General features: G+C 46.1%; 1 protein-coding gene across 4 annotated transcripts in view; it reads left to right on the top strand.

Moving 5' to 3' along the window:
- The window catches only part of LOC143207809 (uncharacterized), a 68,827-nt gene that overhangs the window by 18,190 nt on the left and 27,980 nt on the right, over nt 1-22,657 (top strand). For 2 of the 4 annotated variants that reach the window (XM_076421609.1, XM_076421608.1), the window contains exon 3: nt 10,273-10,443. In XM_076421609.1, coding sequence (XP_076277724.1) covers nt 10,273-10,443 — 171 coding nt within the window. Of the gene's footprint in view, nt 1-8,839; nt 10,444-22,657 lie in introns of those variants that run through there. The other 2 variants (XM_076421610.1, XM_076421607.1) reach the window with 2 other exon arrangements.

Raw genomic sequence — 22,657 nt, forward strand, 5'->3', positions numbered from 1 at the left:
TATAAGTTGAGATGTTATTTCTTGTCGCTCTTCAAGTATGTCGATGTTTTTGTAGGAACTTCGTTTTATAATAGCTTGATTTTGTTCAGCGAGAAGCAAGTGCTACAGTCTCGAGCCATTGAGACTGGAACGTCGATGTATTATATTAGGTAAATTTTATAAGTTGAGATGTTATTTTTCTTTTATCGCTCTTCCAGTTTGTCGATGTTTTTGCAGAAACTTTGTTTTATAATAGCTTGATTTTACTTACAACAAAAGGAAAATTGTCATGCGACACGTGAAAGACACCCTCAAACCATGTTCAACCTCAGGTGCGCCTCAGGGTCGCCTAACCACCGCCCCGAAGTGCAAGTACATTCTCGAAACAGCTCCGAAACAATTGCGCTCCCGTCGTCAACGACCATGCTCACGGTGCAGGAACTTTCCGATCGCACATTTCGACAGCGTAGCACGAGACAGCAACGCAAGATGGCGTCGGAGCCGTTAAGGGAGCCCTTGATGAGGAAAGTTTTCATTACGCGGGGCATTTAAAATTAAGACGGTCCGCCTTGTCCCAGCATGGTTTCTTACCCCCCGAAGCATCCCGGTGAAATTCCTCATCCTCTCCCACATCCTTCCACATCCTCCGACCACCCCCTTGTTCACCGTTCTTCCTCCGAGGTTCCTGCACCTTCTAACAACCCCTTCGTCGTAATTTGATGCTCCGGCAGCGGCCATGTTCCCAAGCGAAAGGGTAGGGCGAGAGAGGATGCTGGTGGAATTCCATTCGAAAGCAGAAAGGTCCCACGTGTGAGGGGGAAATGCGACGGTAGCACAGCGCAGCCGGTTTTCCAGGTATTCCCGTGTATTTCCGTGTACACGACGTACTCGGAAATACCGTGGGGTGTCGTTGCTCGGCGTCCACGTCGACGCCGCCGCGAAACAACCATGCATTTTTCACGTGGTGGCTGTCAGACGTCACCGGGTTCACCCGTAGATAACATCTTGTTAAGGGGGGACGCCGCAGACTGTCCGGGAAACTTTCGAGCACCTTTTGTTAAGGATGTGGGGATGTGGTTCTGGCTGGGGAATGCTCGGGTCTGACGAGTATTACAAGAATTGATCGTTGTAGGATTAAGGAAGATTAGAAATTTTGGACTACCTTGCTCTTGTTGTATGTGGTCGAAATTTTTAGCGGTGTTTATTGAAGAAACCTAGGAAATTCGAGATACTTCGCTTTCGTCATTGCTGATGGGAATGATTAGGGTTGCGTTCATCAACACCCCAATTTAAGACTGAAACGTTCATTCAAACTTTCGGTTGACGTTACCGCCGAAAACGGGGAAAAAGTAGCATCACCCCCGATTCCCTGGTACAGTAATTGATTACACGCAGAGACGGAAAGAGGATTGGAAAAAGACGCCGGGGATCTCTCGCTGCTAGGCGAGGTAGTCCGGGAGATGGGGGTGGCAGGATGCAGGCGAAGGAACCGAGCTATCTAATGGATGCGAATATATCGCCGTAATAAATTTCGCAAGAAGCCGGTCGTGGAAGGGGCAAGGGTTCGTTCTCTCGGTCGGTCAGCTCTCGGCTGCTTCTCTCCTCGAAGGGCCTCTGGTGTTTCTTGGAGGAGGAAGGACGAAGAAAAGCCGAAGAAAAGCGGTCGAACGAGCATCCTACCGTGTGTCGGTCACGCTTCCGGTACGTGGCTGGTCGGCCATCTTGCCTCGGCCTCGACCAATCCCGCGTCGAATCCATGTGGTGGGGGCGAAAACTACCCCTTGGCAACAGCTCCACCCCTGGAACGGTTCCTCCGACGGATCAATAGCGAAATGCCACCCCAGAATGTATCTTTCGAAGGGGGAAACCTCGGGGCTTTACCCGAGGCGACTTTAAAACGCGCCTGTTCGAGTGGAAATTGTATCGCTCCGGGGAAATGTTGCTTAACCGTGTTGCTGTTCTATTCTTCTCTCTCACTCTCACTTATGTTTCCCCTTTCTTTACTCTTTTTCCTCAGGACGGGGGCTGTTAAATTGTAATTCTCTTTGTCTGCGTGGTTCGTCCTCGTGGGGTTGAGGATTTGCGGATGAGGACGCGGGGGTGGAACCGCAGGTGCCGCCGGGGTCCTTGGCAACTGGAGGAATCAAAGCCGCACGAGAATTAAGACCGGGCTTGTTTGATGGCGTTTGCTGCCGCAGACTCGATTTTATCCTCCCAGGAAAGTCGAGGTTGCCTCCGGTTCAGATCTTGTGATATTTGACTAACAGGAAGTCGGAGTCAAGGTAGTTGGTGTCGCGAGCTTGATCCTGGGCAAATATTGACCTTCCTCGGACTTAAGATCCTCTCTCACCCCAACTTTTGTGTCCACAAATGATTAGACGCTTAGCACGCCAGCTATTTTTAACGAGGACAGGGTGTGCACTCTAAATATCTTCTGCAGTCGTTCTGACGCGTATTTTTGGAAGCTGTGTTTCCTCGAAACGCGATGCTCACCCCTACTTTCTAGGTCCATTTCTTCCATTAAAGCAACATGAAGAGGGCAACGTAAATGTTATTGTTTGATTGAAAAAAATCGGGGTTTCGAGAAATGATCGTAGAGACGATTTGGCGATGTAGCACGTGGATAGAAATTTTCACGACGGCCAACGAGCGGAACGCGGCGCAATCCGTCGCGGCGAGTCGTCCGCATAATTTCTGATCGTTAAGCGTGTCCGCGAGTCGCGCGCGTCAGACACGCGGCGCAATCGGAACTAATGGCGAGGGCATTAGCGACGAATTGTCAGAGAGAGAGAAAGAGAGAGAGAAAGAGAGAGAGAGAGAGAGAAAGCTATACACGGACGATATAACGTTGAGAGACCATAAACTGCTCGTAGCCGACCTCCTCGTTGCGCACTTACGTTCTATGTAGGTATATCACACGGCTCGCACGCGCGCAGACTATGTCATCCTCGTTCGTCGTCGTTGGTCGTCGTTGTCCCGTGCGCCATTGTGTGTTAGTGCATGTCGAATATTCGTGGACACCTGTGCCACGCGTCTCGGACCCACAAATTACCATGGACTTCTCTCCCGACATCGTCAAGGTGTTTAATGATTTCCTGGCTGTTAGCCCAAGCTTGTACTACACGACGGACAATGCCACGAATATGAAACCCCTCGAGAGTGTTGCTGCCCCTCAAACGCGATTCATCGCTCGCTTTAACTCGATACGAGTGTATGGAATACAGAAGTTTCAGATATTCATCAAGCCGTTAGGTATTTATACGTTTACGACCAACGAGGATTTTTTAACATTCTTTCCAGCGGAATTTACAATGAATGCTCGTATAAAAGCATGTACAGTGGTTCAATTATATTTCTCGAAGTGTTAATTAAGGTTTGGGGGACGATTGCACCTGTAACAAGTTGGGAATCGTAAACTCATAAAATCTACAGGTTCCTAATCATCTTTCTGACCGTGTAAGAAGTATAACGTTTCTGTGCTTAGGGGTAGAAATATTTAGCTTGTTGTCGAGCCATTTTGATCGCGGGAGTGGAAGAGCCAGGATAAGGAATGTTTAATTCGCTTTAATTATTCGACGGGATCCACAACCGCCTTGTTTGCCGGCGCGGTAGTAAAAGGGTGAAGGGGTCGTGGAGGGTCCTGGAGGTTGTTCGGACTGCAGAAGGTAGGAGAAACTCGGAGGTTGAGGATACTTTGGCCTCTGGGGGCCGCGGTCGATACCGCGTCTCCGCGAGGGAAGCAGTGTTGCCAACTGACTCGTCTGGAATTTGCACTTTCTTACCAGGCTGGTCAGGCACCACCCTTTCTTTCTCGAACGTCCTCAATCTTTTGATGAAATCTGGCAATTCTGGCAAATGCTACCAATTTATTTCTATGCAAAGTGACACTTTATTACAAAAATCAGTGCCGATCGCTCACCTCCAAATTCTCCGAGCTGAACGAAGTCGACAACCCGGTCCAGTCTTTCTTTCCGCCCTAAAAAACAATTGCCAGCCCGAACACGCCGCTAACGATAAATGCGGCAACTAGGAGCGATAAATATCTTCTCGCATTCATGAATCTCTTCGCGAGGAGGGAAAACCGGAGGGAACATAGCCGAAGGGACGCGCTCGAAGCCGAGACGATCCAAAACAAATTTACAACTAGCAGATTCCTCGGCGAGAACGAGAGAAACAGCGAAAGATAGAGAACATGAGAGAGAGATCATGCTGTCGACGAAATTCCTAGAGCACACGATGACCGGTCGTATAAGTTATTTAAGCAGAGCGTTGAAAAGCGGCCTCTCAGGGTCGGCTTTCGTCCCGGGAACGTTTACGAAAGCGGAAAAAGCTCCGCCGTGACCAATCCAAGGCGAAACATCGTTCGCGCGAAAGGTAAACACTCGAGGTTTTCACTCTTTCCCCAAGGTTTCTTTTTTTTTGCATGTAGCCTCGATGGAAAGCGAGGGAGGATCCGGTTCGAATAAGGTTTACGAGGTCATCGTGGTGAAACGGTGACGTTCCGAGCGTATTGCTCGATTTGGGACGACGAAAATATGCAGATTATAGCGTCTCGAGACGTCCCTGTCGTCGGCAGGGGCGCAAGGTAATCCTACGGGGGTTGTAAACTGGCATTGTTGTTTTTTTTCTTCTCCAGTTGTAAACCGACCTTTCTTCGGTAATAGCGGCGGAGCACCTTTGAAGACAACCCTTCGAGGCCTTCGGACTCCTCTCAATGTTACGAAACTTTCTAATTGCCGGTGATCATCGGCTTTCGAAGCCGCTGGCTGGTCTCGGGGAATGAATTAGCTTTGCGACGAAATGAGAGGGTTACGGCGAGTCGCAGGCTGTTGGGAATTTTTTTGAAACTTCTTCAGGGTTGTACGGGGACGTTTACGTACGGGAATTTTCTCAGCCGATTGATCTGTTCTAGCGAACAATTAGATATAAAAATCGCCGGATCGTGCGAAAAGGTGAAACTCCGGGAAGATTAATTAAGCGGCGATAGGTAGATGAACCGTGAAATAAATTCACACGTGGTTCCCGTTAAGGAAGACAGCATAATCGGTCGCAGTAAAAGCGCCATAACGATCGTGGGAACGTGGAAAAAGTCGTCGACGCGGAGGGAAACCGTCCGAGTGTGTTTCCTGAACGTTTCGAATATTAGGGAAGCTCGGGGTCCGAGAGCACGTGCTCTAGCTCGTTCACTCTCAATTTCAATGTGTTTTTATTGCGCCTGTTAAATTCGCATTTATGAGCTCTTATGTTCCTCCTCCGACCCCGTTTTCTGTCCTCGTTCGCGTCTTCCGAGCGCGAGTGGACTGATGCTTCCCGAATCGCCTCAAGGTGTCCTCGCGGATAGGAACACCGAATCACGCGCGCGAGATTCGAATGGCCGATAATTGCGACGTATGTCGCGCGACAATCACCGCTATAAATACTTTAACCAACGCCTCGTTCATGGTCTCGAACTCGGCTGGTGGCCCGAGCGATCGTGAGCTTGCGTGACGCTCATTTTCGCTGCTGATCGGGTTATTAAGTGACCATTGTTGTCGGGGACCTTTCGACGCCATTGGTTCTGGCCACGCGTGACCATGCTGGATATCGTTCTGCTGCCGTGCAAATTAGGTTCGTTGGCTGGTCGCTGGAACGCGCGTTTGTTGAACACGAGCTTGTACGTTTGAGATTTTCAATTAGAACTCTAGGAACAGAGAGTGTGGGATGTGAGAAACTTTCGTATTGATGGCACGAATAGACATTTTATTCGCCGATGCACGAACTAATACACGCTATCGCTGCTGCTGATATTCGCGGCCTATTCATGATCAAGCATACTGCCCGAAATTACCATAAAACCACCTGATTTTTTGGTGAAATATTATAATCATGTTATAGTAATGAGAAGATGATGCACGATAGCATTTTAGGATTAATAAAGGGAACCATTTACATGATTACATTCATGGATATATTATTTATGTACAGAAAAACGTAGTTATATTGTTTAATAAAAAACGAACTGCGAAATTTCCATAAAGCCACACGTTTTTTAAGTAGATAACATCAAGATTATCGACAATTTCTTCTATATTTACAAATTCATACTTGTTAGTATAATAACCATTTCTTCGAATAATGTCGAAAATTCAATTAGCCATTGATGAAATCAAAGTACGAAGAGTTTCTGCTTCGATGGATGTCCACGCTTCGTTCACTGCAATTCATAACTCAGGAACAGAGTTGTACTGTTTACAATTGTCATATACTTTTCTTGCAAGTATAATATTCCCCAAAGATGCTCAATTGGGTTTAAATCTGGCGAACAAGCTGCCCATGTCAAAATCCTCATATTTTTGTTGCCTAACCACTCCTTTGTTTGTCTTAATGCATGAATTGAGTTATCATCATTATCAACAAGGCGTGTGCAGCAAATTTTAAAAAGTTCAGGGCGATTTAAATGGGCAAAAATGTTGCAGAAACCAGCACTCAAAGAACGACACAAACAAGCTCGTCTCGAATTTGCACAAAGACATATGTCCTGGACACAAGAATGGGAAAATATCCGCGACCTTGACCATATGATCGGTCTTCTCCGGTCATTGCTCCTTAAGTGGAGATTGAGAAATTTCGTGGACCCTTCCTTTTTGTTTGATTGTTTTACGTCGCTTCTTCAATTGCTATGGTTATTAAGCGTTTGTGGATCGTTCCTGGACACGAATTTTGGAGCAAAGGGTTAAAAAATCGTTTGAAAACGATTTTAGTTGATGCGACCGCTTTATTGGCCGCACATGACAGAAAGACAAGTCGAGGGTTCGCCATGGCTGAAGCCCGGTGCAGGTATCACGGTTTTATGCTTTCGTTTCAGAGGGTTGTAAATTTATTGGGCCCGCAGCCTCTCTCGGACTTTGTATCCGAACGGCCCTTTTGACGAACGATGATCAACGATAAATTGTGACTTTACAAACCTGCCGAGTGGCGTTATTTAAACGCGGTGGCCGCCTATTCCAGGCTGGCCGTTCGCAGATTACGCTGCTATAAAATAATGAACATAAAACACGCGTCGGATCGACGTGGCACCGGTCTCCCATCTTCTCTCGCGCACAATTAACCGATCGGATCGGTTTTTTCGTGTTGGCTTGATGACTGTTTAGAGAACGTTAGGGATTTCACAGCTGCTGTAGACTGGCATCTCAACAAACATTTAGCAAAATTTCTTTCATACAAAAGTTTGATCAGTTTTGCACTTTGATCTGGCGAATGTTGCAGAACAATAGCCAGGCTTGAAGTAGCATTTGCATAAGAGAGAAAGAGACTGTTCGGAGAGGGCGGTGGTCGAGAATCGAAAATAAACGAGCGGCCATCGTGCGAGTCGCAGGGAACCTATTAAGATATCGTGGGCAGGACCTAAAACTCTCGAGGCGACCGGTCTCGAGCAACCAATCGTCGGAATTAACATTAAAATCGGCGCGAGAGACCGGCTCCTTCGAAAATTCCCGCTCCAATCGCATCTCTCGTCCGACACCGGCGTATTAATTAAAGTATTTCACGTCACGTGGCGGCCCCGTACAAAGGCCAATGAATATATTTGACATTTTTATCGTTCGCCTTGCTCGGAAGAAAACGAGAACGCGAACCGCGTTTCCGAGAGATTTACGCAGCGACCATTATCAAATTCGTGGGGCGGAATAAGGGACTCGGAAACAGCAAAAACTTCCATCCGGAAAGGTTCATTCTAAAGAATATAAAGGAAATGAGTTCTTTTTAAATTTTTGTAATTCTACAATTTCACTCTTTCAATTCATTCAATCCTTCACTTTAACGCGAACTAATTCGCGTTAATTGACAATGTTTCTGTGATTATGAGGGTTAGAATAACGGGGCAGTGAAGTCCGAGTAAAATATCGTGAAGAACTATTGCAAAGAAAGACGGAGCCGGCAGATTTGTCTTCGGCGAGGATCAAAGTTCCGGTAGGAGAGACTTCGGCAGGCAATAATAAGAGGTCTTGCAGAGCTCGCCTCGGATGAAGATATTGAGGCTTGATGGGCTAAAATGTCTGCGGAACGACGAAGACATAAACTCGATGCACATCTCCAGCGAGCAGTTTCTGGCCTGGCGAGCGCAACGCACCTTTACAGGTGAAAGAGTCATTACAAGATACTCGGGCAAACAATAACGGCCGCCATTGCGAGCCCAACAACCTCCGACACCCGAGATTTGACTCATCCGAAAACCAGCGAACCTTATTTTTACACTTAGCTAATCCTGATTATTAATCCATGTAACAATTTTTATAGACAATTCTTTAAAAAAAATTTGAGAGAGATGGGAAAAATTTCTTATTCAGATGATAAAAATGATATCAGAAAAGATTCCTAGTCCACGGTTCTCCAAGATGGCCGCCACAGCTCCCCACGAACAAATCCACGATCTCACCTCGGAACTACATATTTACAGAATCTTCGAGGAAAAACAGAGAAGCTCGCTCGAAATAAATAATTGAATCTCGCTCGGATAAAGACGATAGATCTCTAATAAACGTCGGCGTGTTTCACGGAATGTTTACGCCTGGGAAACGGGAGAGGATATTTTTACGAGCGAGTACCGAAAGCGAATTGTGTAGAAGCTCTCTCTGTCTCGGGGCCCGATTCGCCACGATACCGATGATGATTACAGATGGGGATGGGGATGATGACGAGGACGATGATGATAGAGGTAATGAGCGGCCTGGGGAAGCTGCAGCGAAAGCGGAACGCCGACGATTTCACAATGAACCGCGGCCAGAGAGGGCTAAACGTTTCCGAGAGACGGAAGCGGGTTCAATCAATGCTTCTCGGGCTTTGTTCATACTTGCACGGCTCGGTCCAGGGAAGATAATAGACGACGAAATAAAAGCTAGTGACTCAATCAGTCGGCGTTCTGCTCCGCAAATCCTTCGCTTCCAGTCTTTTTTCCTTGATTCGAGTGCCGAGCAATCAGAGATCTTGCTAGCATGGACGTCGGGAAGTTGATTTCAGGTTTTTTGGTTCTGTTAGAATTTGATTGAAACGAAATATTCTTAGTATTCTTGGATCTCTTGAAAAGGTAGTGCAATTTTCACTGTTTCGTTAAAAAAATTTAGAGGGTAGCTCAGGGATCTGTCATCGCTAGAGCCGGCGTTCGACGAAGGCGAAGGTTCAGTCACGTTGGCCGCAGGTGCTACACAGAAGGCAGTCCGCAGGTAGATACGGTGGCCGCCTGATTGGCCTGCTTCGACCGGGTTCCATCCTACGGTTTAGCGACGCTAGTGTGTTGAGGGCAAAGAGAGGCGGTCGTTGTTACGTGTCGCTCGCAACAAGACTCGTCTTGGTTGCGCGGCTCTTGTTCTCTTCAGGGCTCTCGCTCGAGCCAGCGAAGCAACCCGAAGAAGGGATAGAATGGGGGCACAAGGAAGAGAGAGAGCGAGAGAGAGGAGACGAGAAGGAGGCCGCTATAGTTGGAGCATAGTAAATCCCGTTGGCCGGTGCCTACCGACGATCAAGCCTGGCGGCGGCGGCTGCACGCGTAGTGTAGACCTGCCAAGCTTTGGCAGCGAGCTAACTCGTCGTTAGCTCGTTCGGCGTGTGTATTTCCGTTCCGTTGCGTTCGCCAACGCGCGTATAGGTCCTCCGAGTCTCTCGCTACTCGCACGCTAGCTCAGCACCAGTCGAAATCTCGCCGACGCGATGCCACGCTGCTAGAATACGCTCCTCGGCTTCTGAACGGTCGCCATATCGAAACCCGCCGATCCACGTGTGCGCGAGTACTCCGACACCTACTGGAGAACATGGACTCCTACCGGACCCTGATAGAGGTCCCTGACCTGGCATACTCGCCTCTCGCTTTCGATAAACTAAATACCTTCGAGTTCGGCGGGGACAAAGCAAGTTCTAGAGCGAGCTCTTAGTCGCTCGAGTTAGGGGTTCGTTTCCGTGTGTGCGCGAGTACTGGACATCGAATGGAGAACGTGAACTTTTATTGGGCCCTGGTTATAGTCTTCAATCTGCGATCATTGATTCTCAGTTTTATTCAAATAAATATGTCCGAGTTCTGTGAGGACAGCTGGTAGAGCGAGTTCGCGTCGCGTTACCAGTGAGTGCTGATTAACGATGATAGATATTGTGCGTAGAGATTGAGATTGGATCGTGCAGTTTTGTCGACTGGTTTCTACGTTGTTAGAGGGAGACCGGTCTGGTGTTGGTCCTGGCCCTGGCCCAGAGATAAACAGCAATTGTCCGATGTGTCTGGCCGGGCACGTTCAGACCAACTCCGACTTGAACGTGCGTTGGATGTTTCAGCAGCTGGAAAACGGGACGGCATGGACTAGCCGCTCGGGTCGCGGAAACCCTTGGAAGGGAAAAGGGCAGCAGCATCCCCTCCCCGCGGCCTGCTATCGTCGCGACGCACGACGACGCGGCACCGACGCCGCTCCTCACCGACCTCTTCACCCCGATCCTCTCAGCCGGAAGGTGAGTACATTCTGATTACGGTTGATAAACGTCGGTTGAAATCGTCGTTTGATTGATACCACCTAAGCCAGACCATTCAGAGTTTAGAGACCTGTGCAGTTTTCAATGCAGATTTTTCAGTCACGGACATATGTGGAATTGCACGTGGTGATTAACCACGTTCCGACCCAGGTCATAACCTTGAGTTTCCTTCTTTAGGATAATAAACGATTATTATCAACCACCGCTGTGCTATTAGCATGTTTTATGACGTATAATATAATGAACATGCACCGACACTTTCTCCTTGGAGGGACAAGGTGAAAGTAATTCGCGGTTTTATGAAAAGTGGGATTAATTAGACTTTGAAACGAATACTAGATGTACGGTAAGCACTGGTCATGGAACGATTTTCTACTGGATGGGTAGAATAGAGGAAGCGGATGATAGAGTCAATCATCTCTTTGCATAAGTGTTGGACGAGTGTTCCGAGGAACGTCGACACCCGGAAATCCTGAATCCCGTTTCTGTATGGTAAACTTGGTCTGACTGAGTTACCTAGACTACTTACATGGAGAAAGTAGATGCAGACCAAGCAGATGAACACTACTAGTGGTCACTATCGTACACCTTAACCTGGTAATTAAAAAATCCTTAGACTTTAAAAAATTCTGAAATAATCCCGGGGAGATAATGTGTTAAGGTCAGCAAAAATTGACTATACAGCATTCGAAAGAGTTCTCACGCGGAAATGTAATCCGCTCGGCGTAATTTCGCCGCGTTTCTCGTTGCGAGCACGTCTTGCAGAAGAAAACGACGAAGAAGGCGAAGAAGGCGAAGAAGGAGGAATCCCTTGTCACGTTTCCATGAGGCGGTCCTCGTAATCCGTAGATTAACGGTCGGACACGTCGGTGTCGTCGCGCCCTTTCCCGGTTTAATGCGATCCACGGGGCTTTGTTTTATCATCGGCTATCAGCGGCCATATTTCAGCGAGCACAAGCGCGCGCGCGACTCTTCTCTCGCTCGCGTATGATCTTCATTAGGGCACCAGAATTCCCGCCACGAAGAGGCAATTTCATTAAACGGCTACGAAAGAAAGCCTCGTGTGTAGGAACTATCAACATCAACGGACCAGTCCGTTTCTCTCTGACACAGTCGTTCCCCTTCTCCTCTTGGTTTTACGACGCTGGCATCGACGGTTTGCGCGCGTGTACGGCATTATTTCGTCCATCTTCATCGTATCCACGTAACTTCGCAAGCCCCCGTGTGTTCCCTCTCTCGCGAAAACCCCAGTTGTAAAAGATGGCGAATAACGCCGCTATCTAAATGACTCGCGGCTGATTACACGCTCGCGAACCCGCTTGGCAATTACCCGCTCCACTGGTAGATACCTATACTATCCTTTGTACGGTTTCTTCGTGGTTTGTTTCACTCGTGTTCTATTTTCACTCGTGTTCTATCATTTTTTTCGGGCTAGAATTAATTGATCGACGCTCGGGCTCCACCGTTAAACGGTTCTTTTTCTTCATTGCTACTCGCAATGTCATCTCCAAGTTTACGTTCTCTAGACTTCGTTCTTCGGGTGGATACTCTCAAAATAGTCGCAGTTACCCGTCAGAAAACCAGCAGCTCTATCATCCAATTAGACTACGAGCCTCACTCGCTAACTCATTCCACCGGCGAGCACAATCTCCCTGACTCATATCCAACACCACGAATCCTTTGTTCTCTTCCCACAGAAGCCATTAGGGACACATCTAGGCATCTAGCCTCACCTGGCAGTCGCCCATCGCCCAAAGTCTATTAGCGATCCCCAACTCTCCGGGCCACCTAAAAAGCATCCCATGAATTTCTGATCTGTTCGGTGATTGCCGAGCCTCGCAACATCTTGTCCGTCGTTGAACCATCTCGCCAGCTACCAGTTGACCCTCTGGTTCACGCGATTGGATCTCGAACGGGTCTCGGCCTTTCCTCGCGGGGATAAAGACGCAAAGCGTCGGCGCCACTGGACTAAATAAAATTCAGAATTTATGGAAAACGAGGGGCGAAAGATGGACGTCGGCGAGCCTATGGGGAAAGAGGAGCTACGGAACAGAGGATGGGTTTAGCTGGTGTCCGAGGCGGGTTGCAATCCCTCGGCCACCGCCAGAGAAGCGCCCCCGATGAATTTGAATAAAAATGGGACGCTGAAAGAGGCGGAATAGCCCCGAGGGGAAGAGAAAAGAGAACACAGAGAGGACGATGCTTGTACTGTGCCAGTGGCATCGTGGTAGGGGTGGTCGAACGGGTAGGCGGTTATGGCGCGTTGCGTTTCTGCTCGCATGAGAAAAATGGATACTCTGATGTACCTACGTATGCGCGCCGTCGCCATATACGACTAACATGTTTTTACAACGTCGGTTTATGTTGTCGCGCTGAAAAGACCGATCGGCAAGAGGAAGTCACTCAGCCTCCTCTGTGTATCCTCTTTTTTTTCAAGCCCTGAAATATGTACGCTGACCAATCGTTTTGGGGAGCTCGCTCCTTTGTACGCTTGCATTTTTGGTGGAACGAGGCTCTCGGCGAAATATGCGTTTTCCTTTTGTTTTTAGCAAAGGCCGCCTTCGTTTCCGATTTATAGCTTCATTTTATTTGAATAATGCTACTCTTGGCTCCTTTTGGGAAAGAGCATTTCTATTAAAAGAACATAGTTATTAAGAGAACATATCGCAGGAACAAATACCCGATTTGACCCGCCGCGTAGGCGTGAACGTATCCCGGTCTAGTAACGATGAAAAGTATTATAATTAGCAATTTCCTCGAGCCATAAATGCTCGAACGCCTCACATAACATTATGTAGACACAGCGGATAAAATCGTTCCGAGTTGGATTACAAGAAGCCGTAATCCGAATCGGAGTAATTATATTTCCAGGTTTCTCTTTCTCTCTCTCTTACTTTTCTGTTCCGCAGTCTCGCTCTAATTGATAGTGTATGTAATAAACGAGAAGCGATTCGATTTTTTGAAAACGCAGCGGACCCGTCGGCACGAGAATTCTGTTCTCGAGACTCCTCTATTTTCCTCGGACGTTATACGATCCTTCCGCCGGGGCTGACCATAAATCTGATCGCGATTTGACAAGCTCCTGTTACTCGATTCAATTTAGCTAATAGTTTAATAGCGATTTCCCCACTGGATTTTCTGTCGACGAACGTTCTATCGGGTTCGAGTAGTCTTCTGATAATTGTACTTTGCTAAAAAATGTCACACGAAGCCCATTTCGCGACAATCCCCTAAAATGTGTTGAAAGCTCAATGAAATGATCCGAAAAAATCTCATATCTGCCACAACCTAATGTTTGCTGATTTAGATGCTAGGATAAGGATTGAAACAGTGAGGTCATTGTTAAGGTGACCGAACGGTGAGCCGAGGAACAGTAGTGGGGCTATTTATCGATCGGTTTGATCACGCCTCCGGGTTCAAGCGCCCCGAGAATTCACAAAGATGGAAACCTTCTGCTCAGAAGGAGCAGAAGCATGGCCGCCGTCGTCGGACGATGGCGTTCTCCCGCTTTCGATCCATGGCTCTCCTTTCCGCCTGTTCCTTTCACCCGGCATCCCCACTTCAAGGAATCACGTTTCGGTTCGCAGGGAATCCAGAACCCAGCCCAACCTAACCTACAACTCCGACCAATGTCTAAACCCGTGTGCGCCTTCCGAGGAATTTCTTCGTTGCCACGGATTTCTTTCGATCCCTCGACTTGCTTTTAGTGTTTCTCTCTTTTTCGAATGAAAATTGCGCTGTGATTTCCGAATGATAATGGTCATTTTCAGTTATGTGCAGTCGTTAATGAGCGAGTTAATTGATGACGGCTCTGAAAAAGGAGTTTTATTAATCTGCGGATTTTTATGCTAATTCCTGCCGCAGAGGATAGTGCGGCAAGAGATCGTGATTTTTATTGCTGTCTCGGTTTCGGTGTAGTTGAGATAAGGCGTTTAGTGGAATGTTGAAGCTGACAAATCCACATGGACATTATTAAACAGTTTCTTAATCGCGTTACGAGACTACTGCACTAAAAATCACGCGAAAGGAAAATTCTAGCGCTGCGCGTCGTGATACCTCGCCTCCGCAAGGATCGAGGGACAACACGGAGCTCGCAATTTGTTACTTTCAAGTATGATAAGGGTCCGGCCAGGGTGCCTAATTTCCACGGAGGCCATTTTCAAGGCTCGGTGTTAGAGCGGTTCGTGGAACGCGCGACGCCAACGGGGAGAGATAGAAACGTTCCGGGCGAGGGGACACACATGTGGCTTCGAGAACGGGGGACTCGGTTGTTACCGGTGTTGCCCACGCACACTGCAACCCGAGGACAGCCATTTTGAATTCCAGCAGGCTTTCTGCAGAGAACGAAACCTAGTGGAGGTTCAAGGGGGGACAAGCCGAGGGAAACGAAGGGGAACGAGAAGAGAGGACAAGGAGATACGGCGTGTGTCCTCGTCTTATTTTTCAGATGTCAAAGGACCGAGGCCACGAGGCAATATTGTTGATACTTGATGTTGCAGCCATGTTCCGGGGCCTCTCGGTTGCAGCCTCTCTGCAGCGGGAGATCCGTTTCTTTTTCTTCTGGGACGCGTTTTCTTCGTTTCTTTTTTCTCTCTGCTGCGGAGATGCACGGTAGTCTCCACTCCCAACGGTCTTTTGCATGGGAAAGAAACGTTCCAGCCTTCTACACAGTCAGAAATCTGATCAAATTATTGCTAGACCACAGCTGTTCGCGCGAATTTATTTTTTGAATCTCTTAGAGAAGAAATCTTTCACGAAATTAATCAAATTATCGTTTGTGTACGTTTCGGCTGAATCAGTTTAGAAATATCAACACCAACCAGAAATGAATTTCGTTCGCGACCGGTGTTGCCACAGTAAATTTTGCTAGGACTTTTATAACAACAATCGTTGACGGATTTACTCGCGGTGTAAATAATATGGTTTTCACGGTCCAGTTGTTATGTGTTTATCAGTACGAAGGAAAACAGATTACCGATCGGTACTCATGTACACGAAGCACGTAATTATCGAACCACGGATCGGTTATGCAACTTTGAAATTTTATAGACTGTCTTATAAAACCCGCGCCGTGAAAAACATCTGTGTCAACGGTAAGCAGTTTGTTGAGTTAAACATAGCGCGAACACCGTCGATGGTTCTTGCGATATTTTTTTCATCGCTTTGTGTGCATTGTAAACATACGTATAAAACCCGGAGTTTATGTAGCAATTATTCTGCACAATAACAGGAATAATAATGTTGCTTCGAGTAGCTACTTAGTCTTCATAAATCTTTCTGCTCATTCGCCGAGACTGCTTTGTTCATTGCCAGTGTATGTACCTATAATTCGATTCACGCATTTCTTCACGATTGTAAAAATTGTCCACGTGATCGAGAGCGAATACAACAAACATTAAGCCTAGAAATGAAGCAAGGCTGAAGCGCGTCTAATATTGGAAGGCACGAGCGTGTCGAGAAATCTAGAATCGAAGCCACAACGTGAACACACTTGCAGAGAAAGAGGCGTCGCCTTCCGTGTCTGAAAATAGTCTGCAGCTTCCTTGAAATTTCCTAGGATTCCCGGAGCACCTTGCTCGATAATCCAATAAAAAATCAGGGAGGACATATTGGGGTGTTACACCGCGGACACCGCCATAGGTGTTGGACGCCTTAATGGCGGCCGCGATTCGGAGTATCTACAGGCATTCGCCAGAGAAAAAGAGGGGCGTTCACTTAATCAGCCGTACGAGCTGCAATATTCATAACTTACCGGGCGCACGATGTCGTAAAGCCGACGTGTTTTTACGGAACAGCCTCGAATTTATTCGAATTCCCCGGGCCCGGCTGCCATTTTCTGCGCCGCGTATTCCATTTCGACGAGCAAGTCTTTATCACGCCCGCCTCGCGTTCTTTTTTCTTCTTCCTCCTCGCCGCGTCTCTCGTCTTTGTCTCGCACGAGGTCGGTTACAATCGTTTCCTCCTCTTTTCTTCCCTCCCGCCATTTCGCCTCTAATAAGCTGCAGAATTTATTCTCTCCGCGCGAAGGACCTTCGAGGATTCCTCGTGGCGCTCAGCGCCTTATTATGCGCACACGCTTCGCTTGTTAAACGTTCGACCGGTTCGTTAATCAGCTCGAATTTTTCATTCGGCAACGCCGGCTCTCTTCCTCTTTTCAGTCGGGCTTGGGTTCCTTGATCCCTCAGGCCCGAGATTGATCATTTCTTCGACCAGTTTTTGACTGCAAATCTCCTTCTTGTGGATTATTTTTATTATTGCGACGCCTTCTTTGCAATTCTGCTTTCATGAACTTTAGCTTTTGACGAAATATAAATTCCCACTGCCTCGAGTAGCTATTGAAGTTTAGAAGGATCTTTTCTTGCCTGGATTCCGACCCTTTTTTTCTGGATAGTGACCTTCATATTCTTAAGATTGCCCCTTTGATCTTCGAACTACCTTGAAGAAGTCTTTTTGACAATGGCTGATCATCTGCGTTCAATCCTAGGTCCATTCTGTTCAATACGTTCACTGCAGGAACTTCGGTAGAGGATAATTTTAGAAGCCAGTTTTCAGCAATTTCATCGGGCGGATTTTATGGAGCATGAATGATCATTAAGCTTTCACCCGATCCATGCGGAGAGCTGATTGAAATATTTCCATTTCTTGGGAACTCTTATTGCCTGAGGAATCACGTGCCTTTCGAATTGAGCAACTTTTATTATTATTATTATTATTATATATGGACCGAGGTCCTTTCATACAAGTGTTTACAGTTGTTTACAGTAGAACTGATAAAAACAAACAGAAACGTAACAAAAAGAAGCCTTAACCTAAAATTTACATAATAAGGGACAAGCACGAGACTAAACAAATACAGGTACGATATTAACAAATAATCTTGCGTAATTTTCTTTTGAATTCCTGTAACGTGCGATTAAAAAAATCAATATTATCATACAGTATGTTTGAGCTCGCAATAATGCGATTTAAAGGATTTATTACTCCATATGTGGATTTGGATATTATTGTTTGAAATCCTGCTCTCGTTCTCAAAACACGTTCAGGTACGTAGAAATTGATTTGCCTCAGGAGTGTGCGGGACAATCTATATTATTATTTATCAAGTTAAAAATAAAGCTCTTGTCGGATACTATTCTTCGATCAGGTAATGTTTCCAGGTTGACTATGTTTAATATTTTAGAGTAATCATGATCAAAGATTGACATTGGATTGTTTGTCTTATATGCACAAAACCTTAGAAATTTATGCTGCACTCTCTCGAGCATGATTTCATACTTAACACTTTTTGGAGTCCATGTAGTTGAAGCATATTCTAACTGGGGACGGACAAGGGTAATATATGTATAGCAACCTAAGTGTATGGATTGAATGAAAATCAGCGGAAAAACGAAGTATGAATCCGAGCATTCTTGAAGCGGAGTTGACAATGTGATAAAAATGGTTGGAAAAGTCTAAGGTAGAGGAGAAGTGAATTCCTAAGTCCTTAACTTCTGTTATTGAGGAGAGAATACAGTCATTAAGACGGTAAGGATATACAGGATAACTGTAAAAGAGATACAGAACGACGGGAGGATCGCATAATATGGCATCCCGGGACAAGATGATGCTGGAGATTTTTTAATCATCTGCGAATAGGAGATACAATGTTGAAAAATGGTGGTTAAATCATTAAAGAACATTATAAATAGTAGAGTGCCCCGGTGGGAGCCTTGAGGTACTCCAGATAGAACATTTACCGGGGATGATGGGCAACTGCCTATACGTATAATTTGTAACCGGTTATAAAGGTTTTAGTACGTTCAGTGACCTCACATTCTCAGTGCTGAATAAATCCTTTGAAAACATTTGTGCGGTATCGGTAATCGACTTGATCGATTGTCGTCCGCTCACTTTATTTTTCGATGCCGGAATTACTCCAGACCTTCATGCTTTTGAAGGAGCAGGAAGGTCCGCCGGAAGAGAGCAGAGGTCACGGTTCTCCACAACGGTTGAATTCACCCGAAAAACCTGCACGAGTCAAACAGGGTCCGCGTGTTTCCGAGCCGCAGAGACGGATTATTTACTCAACGAGAATAGACTTCTATATCAACTTCCTATGTTTGGGATCGCGCGAGCGCGAGCGCTCGCATAAAACCGGCGGATCGCTCGAGCGATATCTAAACATTGCAGTTTACGAGCAACGACAAGTTTACGTGGATGGCTCGTTATCCGGGCGCCTTTTCCACGATTGCATCCTCATGTTGTACCGCTCCTCGCTGCTCCGACTGTCCTTGAAAATTCATCCTCCGATTCATACCATCGACATGACCACCTAAAGCGAGCCTTACACATCATAGCGCATACTTTCAGGACAATAGTATGTAAAGTTTCTCCAGTTCATTACCATGAAAAAATTAAGAGAATGTATTTTTATCTGATTCGAACCCGAATCGTCGCAAAGAGTCTGTCGCCGTATTTCAAAGCAAGTGTCTCGAAAAAGCGGATAAGATCTCGAACGGAAAAAAATAAGAACCGTTTTAGTAGCATGGTTTTCGCCGCCACTAACCGGTAAATATTTATAGCAGCGGCGAGCCCGATGCAGTCTTTGATAAAGGCTTTACTGTATCGTTTTTCGAGCACCGACGTTCGTTCGTTCGAAATGCACAAGACGCAGACAGGCCCCGAGCGCCGAGCTCGAGTTAATGGGTTTTCGAGTCGAAAGAACGATATCCGAGCGTCCACTCCCGAATCTTGACTACGAATCAAATGGAGCCGGCTTCCACGTGCATTTCTCGTATTGTAAATATACAGAATTTACGTTTATAACGGGTACTTAGGTTTGATTTACGCGGGTAGCTGGCCTGAGATATGGCCACGGTCTGGATCCATCGCGCCAGGACGTTGCTTGATGAGACAGAACTCGATTAAGACGCGAATATTTCGGAGCATCTGCCTCTTTCAAGAGAATCGGCGGGGTGGGTGTGCCATGGCCGTGATTGGTCCATTTATTCACGCTGATATCGCGCACTGTTTGGGCCTGGAGCCATTTAGAAGTCGTCGTTAGAATTTGGTTGAATTATATTATAATTCGAACGGTGTCAACATCCCTGCTTGGTCCGGAGATCATTCAATCTCGTCGGATTATGGATGTCTGAATGGTGGAGTAAATGTTCAGAGATTTTTGGTTGTTTCAGTGCGCGAGAGCATGGTCCATGATAATTTTCTGTCGGTTAATGGAGCATTCAGAGCAGAATGCACTGTTCAAGAACGTAGTGCCTCGGAGCAACAGAAGCCACTACTTGAAGTTATGTCTTCCACTTGGCTGTAATTGATCGCAAAATTAACTCGTGACCAGATGGCTGTTCCGTGAACGACTGCCTCGTCGATTATCGTTCTTGAATCCATTTCTGTTGCATCTGAACTACCATAATCTCCTCCGTTCTCTTCCAGCCTCGCTACTCTCATTGTTACATTCTTGTTTGTTGTCTTATTTTTCGCAAAGGTGTTTCAGATTTTATCGATTTACATTTTCAGTTTAATATCACTTCGTTCGGCATCGAGGCCTCCGCAGGGAACCAAATGGTCTTGTTTTCCTTTTTCACGATTGCTATACTTTCCCCTAGATCTGTTTACGTCTACCGCCCGGAATTTATGAACCCGTTCATTTTCTTCTCGGGCAAAATAACTTTTCATCTCGCTAGATCCGTTTTATTTATGCCACCTCACCCTTTCGGCGTCCCCGAGCTAGATTTTATACGTTTCCCGTAATACGGATAATGAAATGGGGTTGTTTCTATCTCGAGGTAACCTTATCGACCTTTCCCTTCTCTGCCTTATCGGTTCTCGGCTATTGACCTTTCACCATGCTTCGTGCGATGGCGCCACGATCGAGCCACGACTTGGAACCCTCGCGAACTGCTCCATACCCTACCTTTTCCCATAGGGGTGGCTTCCACCCGTTGGATTTGATTTTTCATCAATTAAAACATCTTGCGTAAATCGTTTAGAAACCCTCAAAAGAAATTGCTCCTCAGGATAATTTTAGAATTTCATTAAAAGCTTTTTGATCGGACGCCCATTAAACCCAGAAGCTCAGCAATCCAAACCTTCTTAACTCCGACTGGAAGCCAACGTGGAGCATCCTTTATGTCCTTCATCTCCGTTTCTATCTCCGTTCCATTTACCTTGCAGACAAAGATTGCATCGCGGGTCTCCATCCATTTTCCGTAACAATGAATCCGCGCTCCCTCCTCGAGCGTTATGCCACCGTTTTAACCCCCGTACGTCTTGGAAGAGTCCCACCCTTCTAACTAAGTTGCTGGTAGGAAAAAATGCAAAGTAGTCGCCCGGAGGTTATTTATCGTCTCGTCTTTGCTTTAGGGCAGCCTCTGGATCTTGGAAATCTCAGCGCCCCGAGGTCACCGCCTGGAAATCTCATTTTCCCACCCCTAAGCTTAACCCTCGAGTTTTTCCCTCGTTTTTCAACTTTGGATGGCGCAGCGGGAGCTTCGTTACGCGTTAGGTGTAGCTAGGCTTTGTAGTTTTATGCATTTATGGTATTTATAATATATTCAAACAATCTTGTATTTGGCGGACGATCGTAGATCCCGACAAGGCTAGCATTTTTCTGATCTGCTAGCACATTCGCGAATAACGAAGAGCACCGAGGTCTACGGTTGATTATGGTATCGCGAACAGTGTCTCGATTTTCAGGCTCGTTTAATTATCTACCGGCTCCGACGGGTTTTATCACGGCCAACGTAAAATGGAAACCGAGCGTTATCCGTTTTGCGGTAAAAGCGAAGGGCGTCGAACGCAACAAGTGTGAAGATACGTTGTTTCGCTGCTCGGCCAGCGATGCCGTGCAACGGCCGTATGAATAAACTTACCGAGCACGCCTGCAGAAAAAAGTTTTACGGACTTTTGATTTTTATCGTCGGACGCTCGACGAACAAATCGCGTCGAACGCTTTTTCACCGCGGCGTTCTCGACTGTTCACGATCCTCCATGTATGTATAACGTCACTTCTTAATCGATAGATCACAAATCTCGTTAGCCTGCAACAATCTTTCGGGCAATTTCTCATTTTTATACATCGCGTAGTGAAAATTAACATGAGAGAAATATTTCCTTCGCGTGGCAAAAATAAAATAGAAAATCATTTTTATTGATGAACAGTTCAGAAGTTTGTTTCCTAAATTTTGCCGCATTAAAGAGTAATTTAAAAATTGCGTAGTCTTTTATGAACTGAAATTGCCACAAGAAATTTTTTGTACAAATGTTTACAGTTGTTTAGTAGAACTGATAAAAACAAAAAGAAACATGAAAAAAAATTCTTAACCTAAAATTTACATAAAAAGCGACAAGCGCGTAACTAAACAAATACAGGTACGATATTAATAAATAATCTTGCGTAATTTTCTTTTGAATTCCTGTAACGTGCCATTAAAAAAATCAATATTATTATAAAGTATGTTTGAGCTTGCAATAATGCGATTTAAAGGATTACTCCATATGTGGATTTGGATTTCATTGTTTGAAATTCTGCTCTCGTTCTCAAAACACGTTCAGGTACGTAGAAATTGATTTGCCTCAAGAGTGTGCGGGACAATCTATATTATTATTTATCAAATTAAATATAAAGCTCTGGTCGGATACTATTCTTCGATCAGGTAATGTTTCCAGGTTGACTATCTTTAATATTTTAGAGTAATCATGATCTAAGATCGACATTGGATTGTTTGTCTTATATGCACAAAACCTTAGAAATTTATGCTGCACTCTCTCAAGCATGATTTCTATTGAAGAATTGTGATGCTTGTGTACGTTGTACCAACGTGGAATTGTGTATTGTGTTTCCTCCGCGATCCTTCGAGTAAACCGTTGCTCGCGGTACAGCTGAACGGCAAATGTAGCGATCTAAACACGAATTCCCGGTATGTAAACGCAGACTTTCCTACGGTCTGATGCAACGTGTATCTCGAAGGTATAAAAAGCACGTCGTCGAAACGTTTCGGGGCCTGAGCGCGCGAAATGTTTATCGCGAGAAAAAGAGGTGTCCTTCGAGACGCGCCGAACCTCTCGCAGACTTTACTCTTGCTTCTTAAACAACGAGCCACGGAGAGAGCTAATCATGCGTATGGAACCCGGTGCAAACTTCAAACATGCCGCTTTTCGCTGGAAACTCCTCTTATCTCCACAATTTTTCAACATT

This window comes from Lasioglossum baleicum, chromosome 4, assembly GCF_051020765.1.
Source record: "Lasioglossum baleicum chromosome 4, iyLasBale1, whole genome shotgun sequence".
Lineage (NCBI taxonomy): Eukaryota > Metazoa > Arthropoda > Insecta > Hymenoptera > Halictidae > Lasioglossum > Lasioglossum baleicum.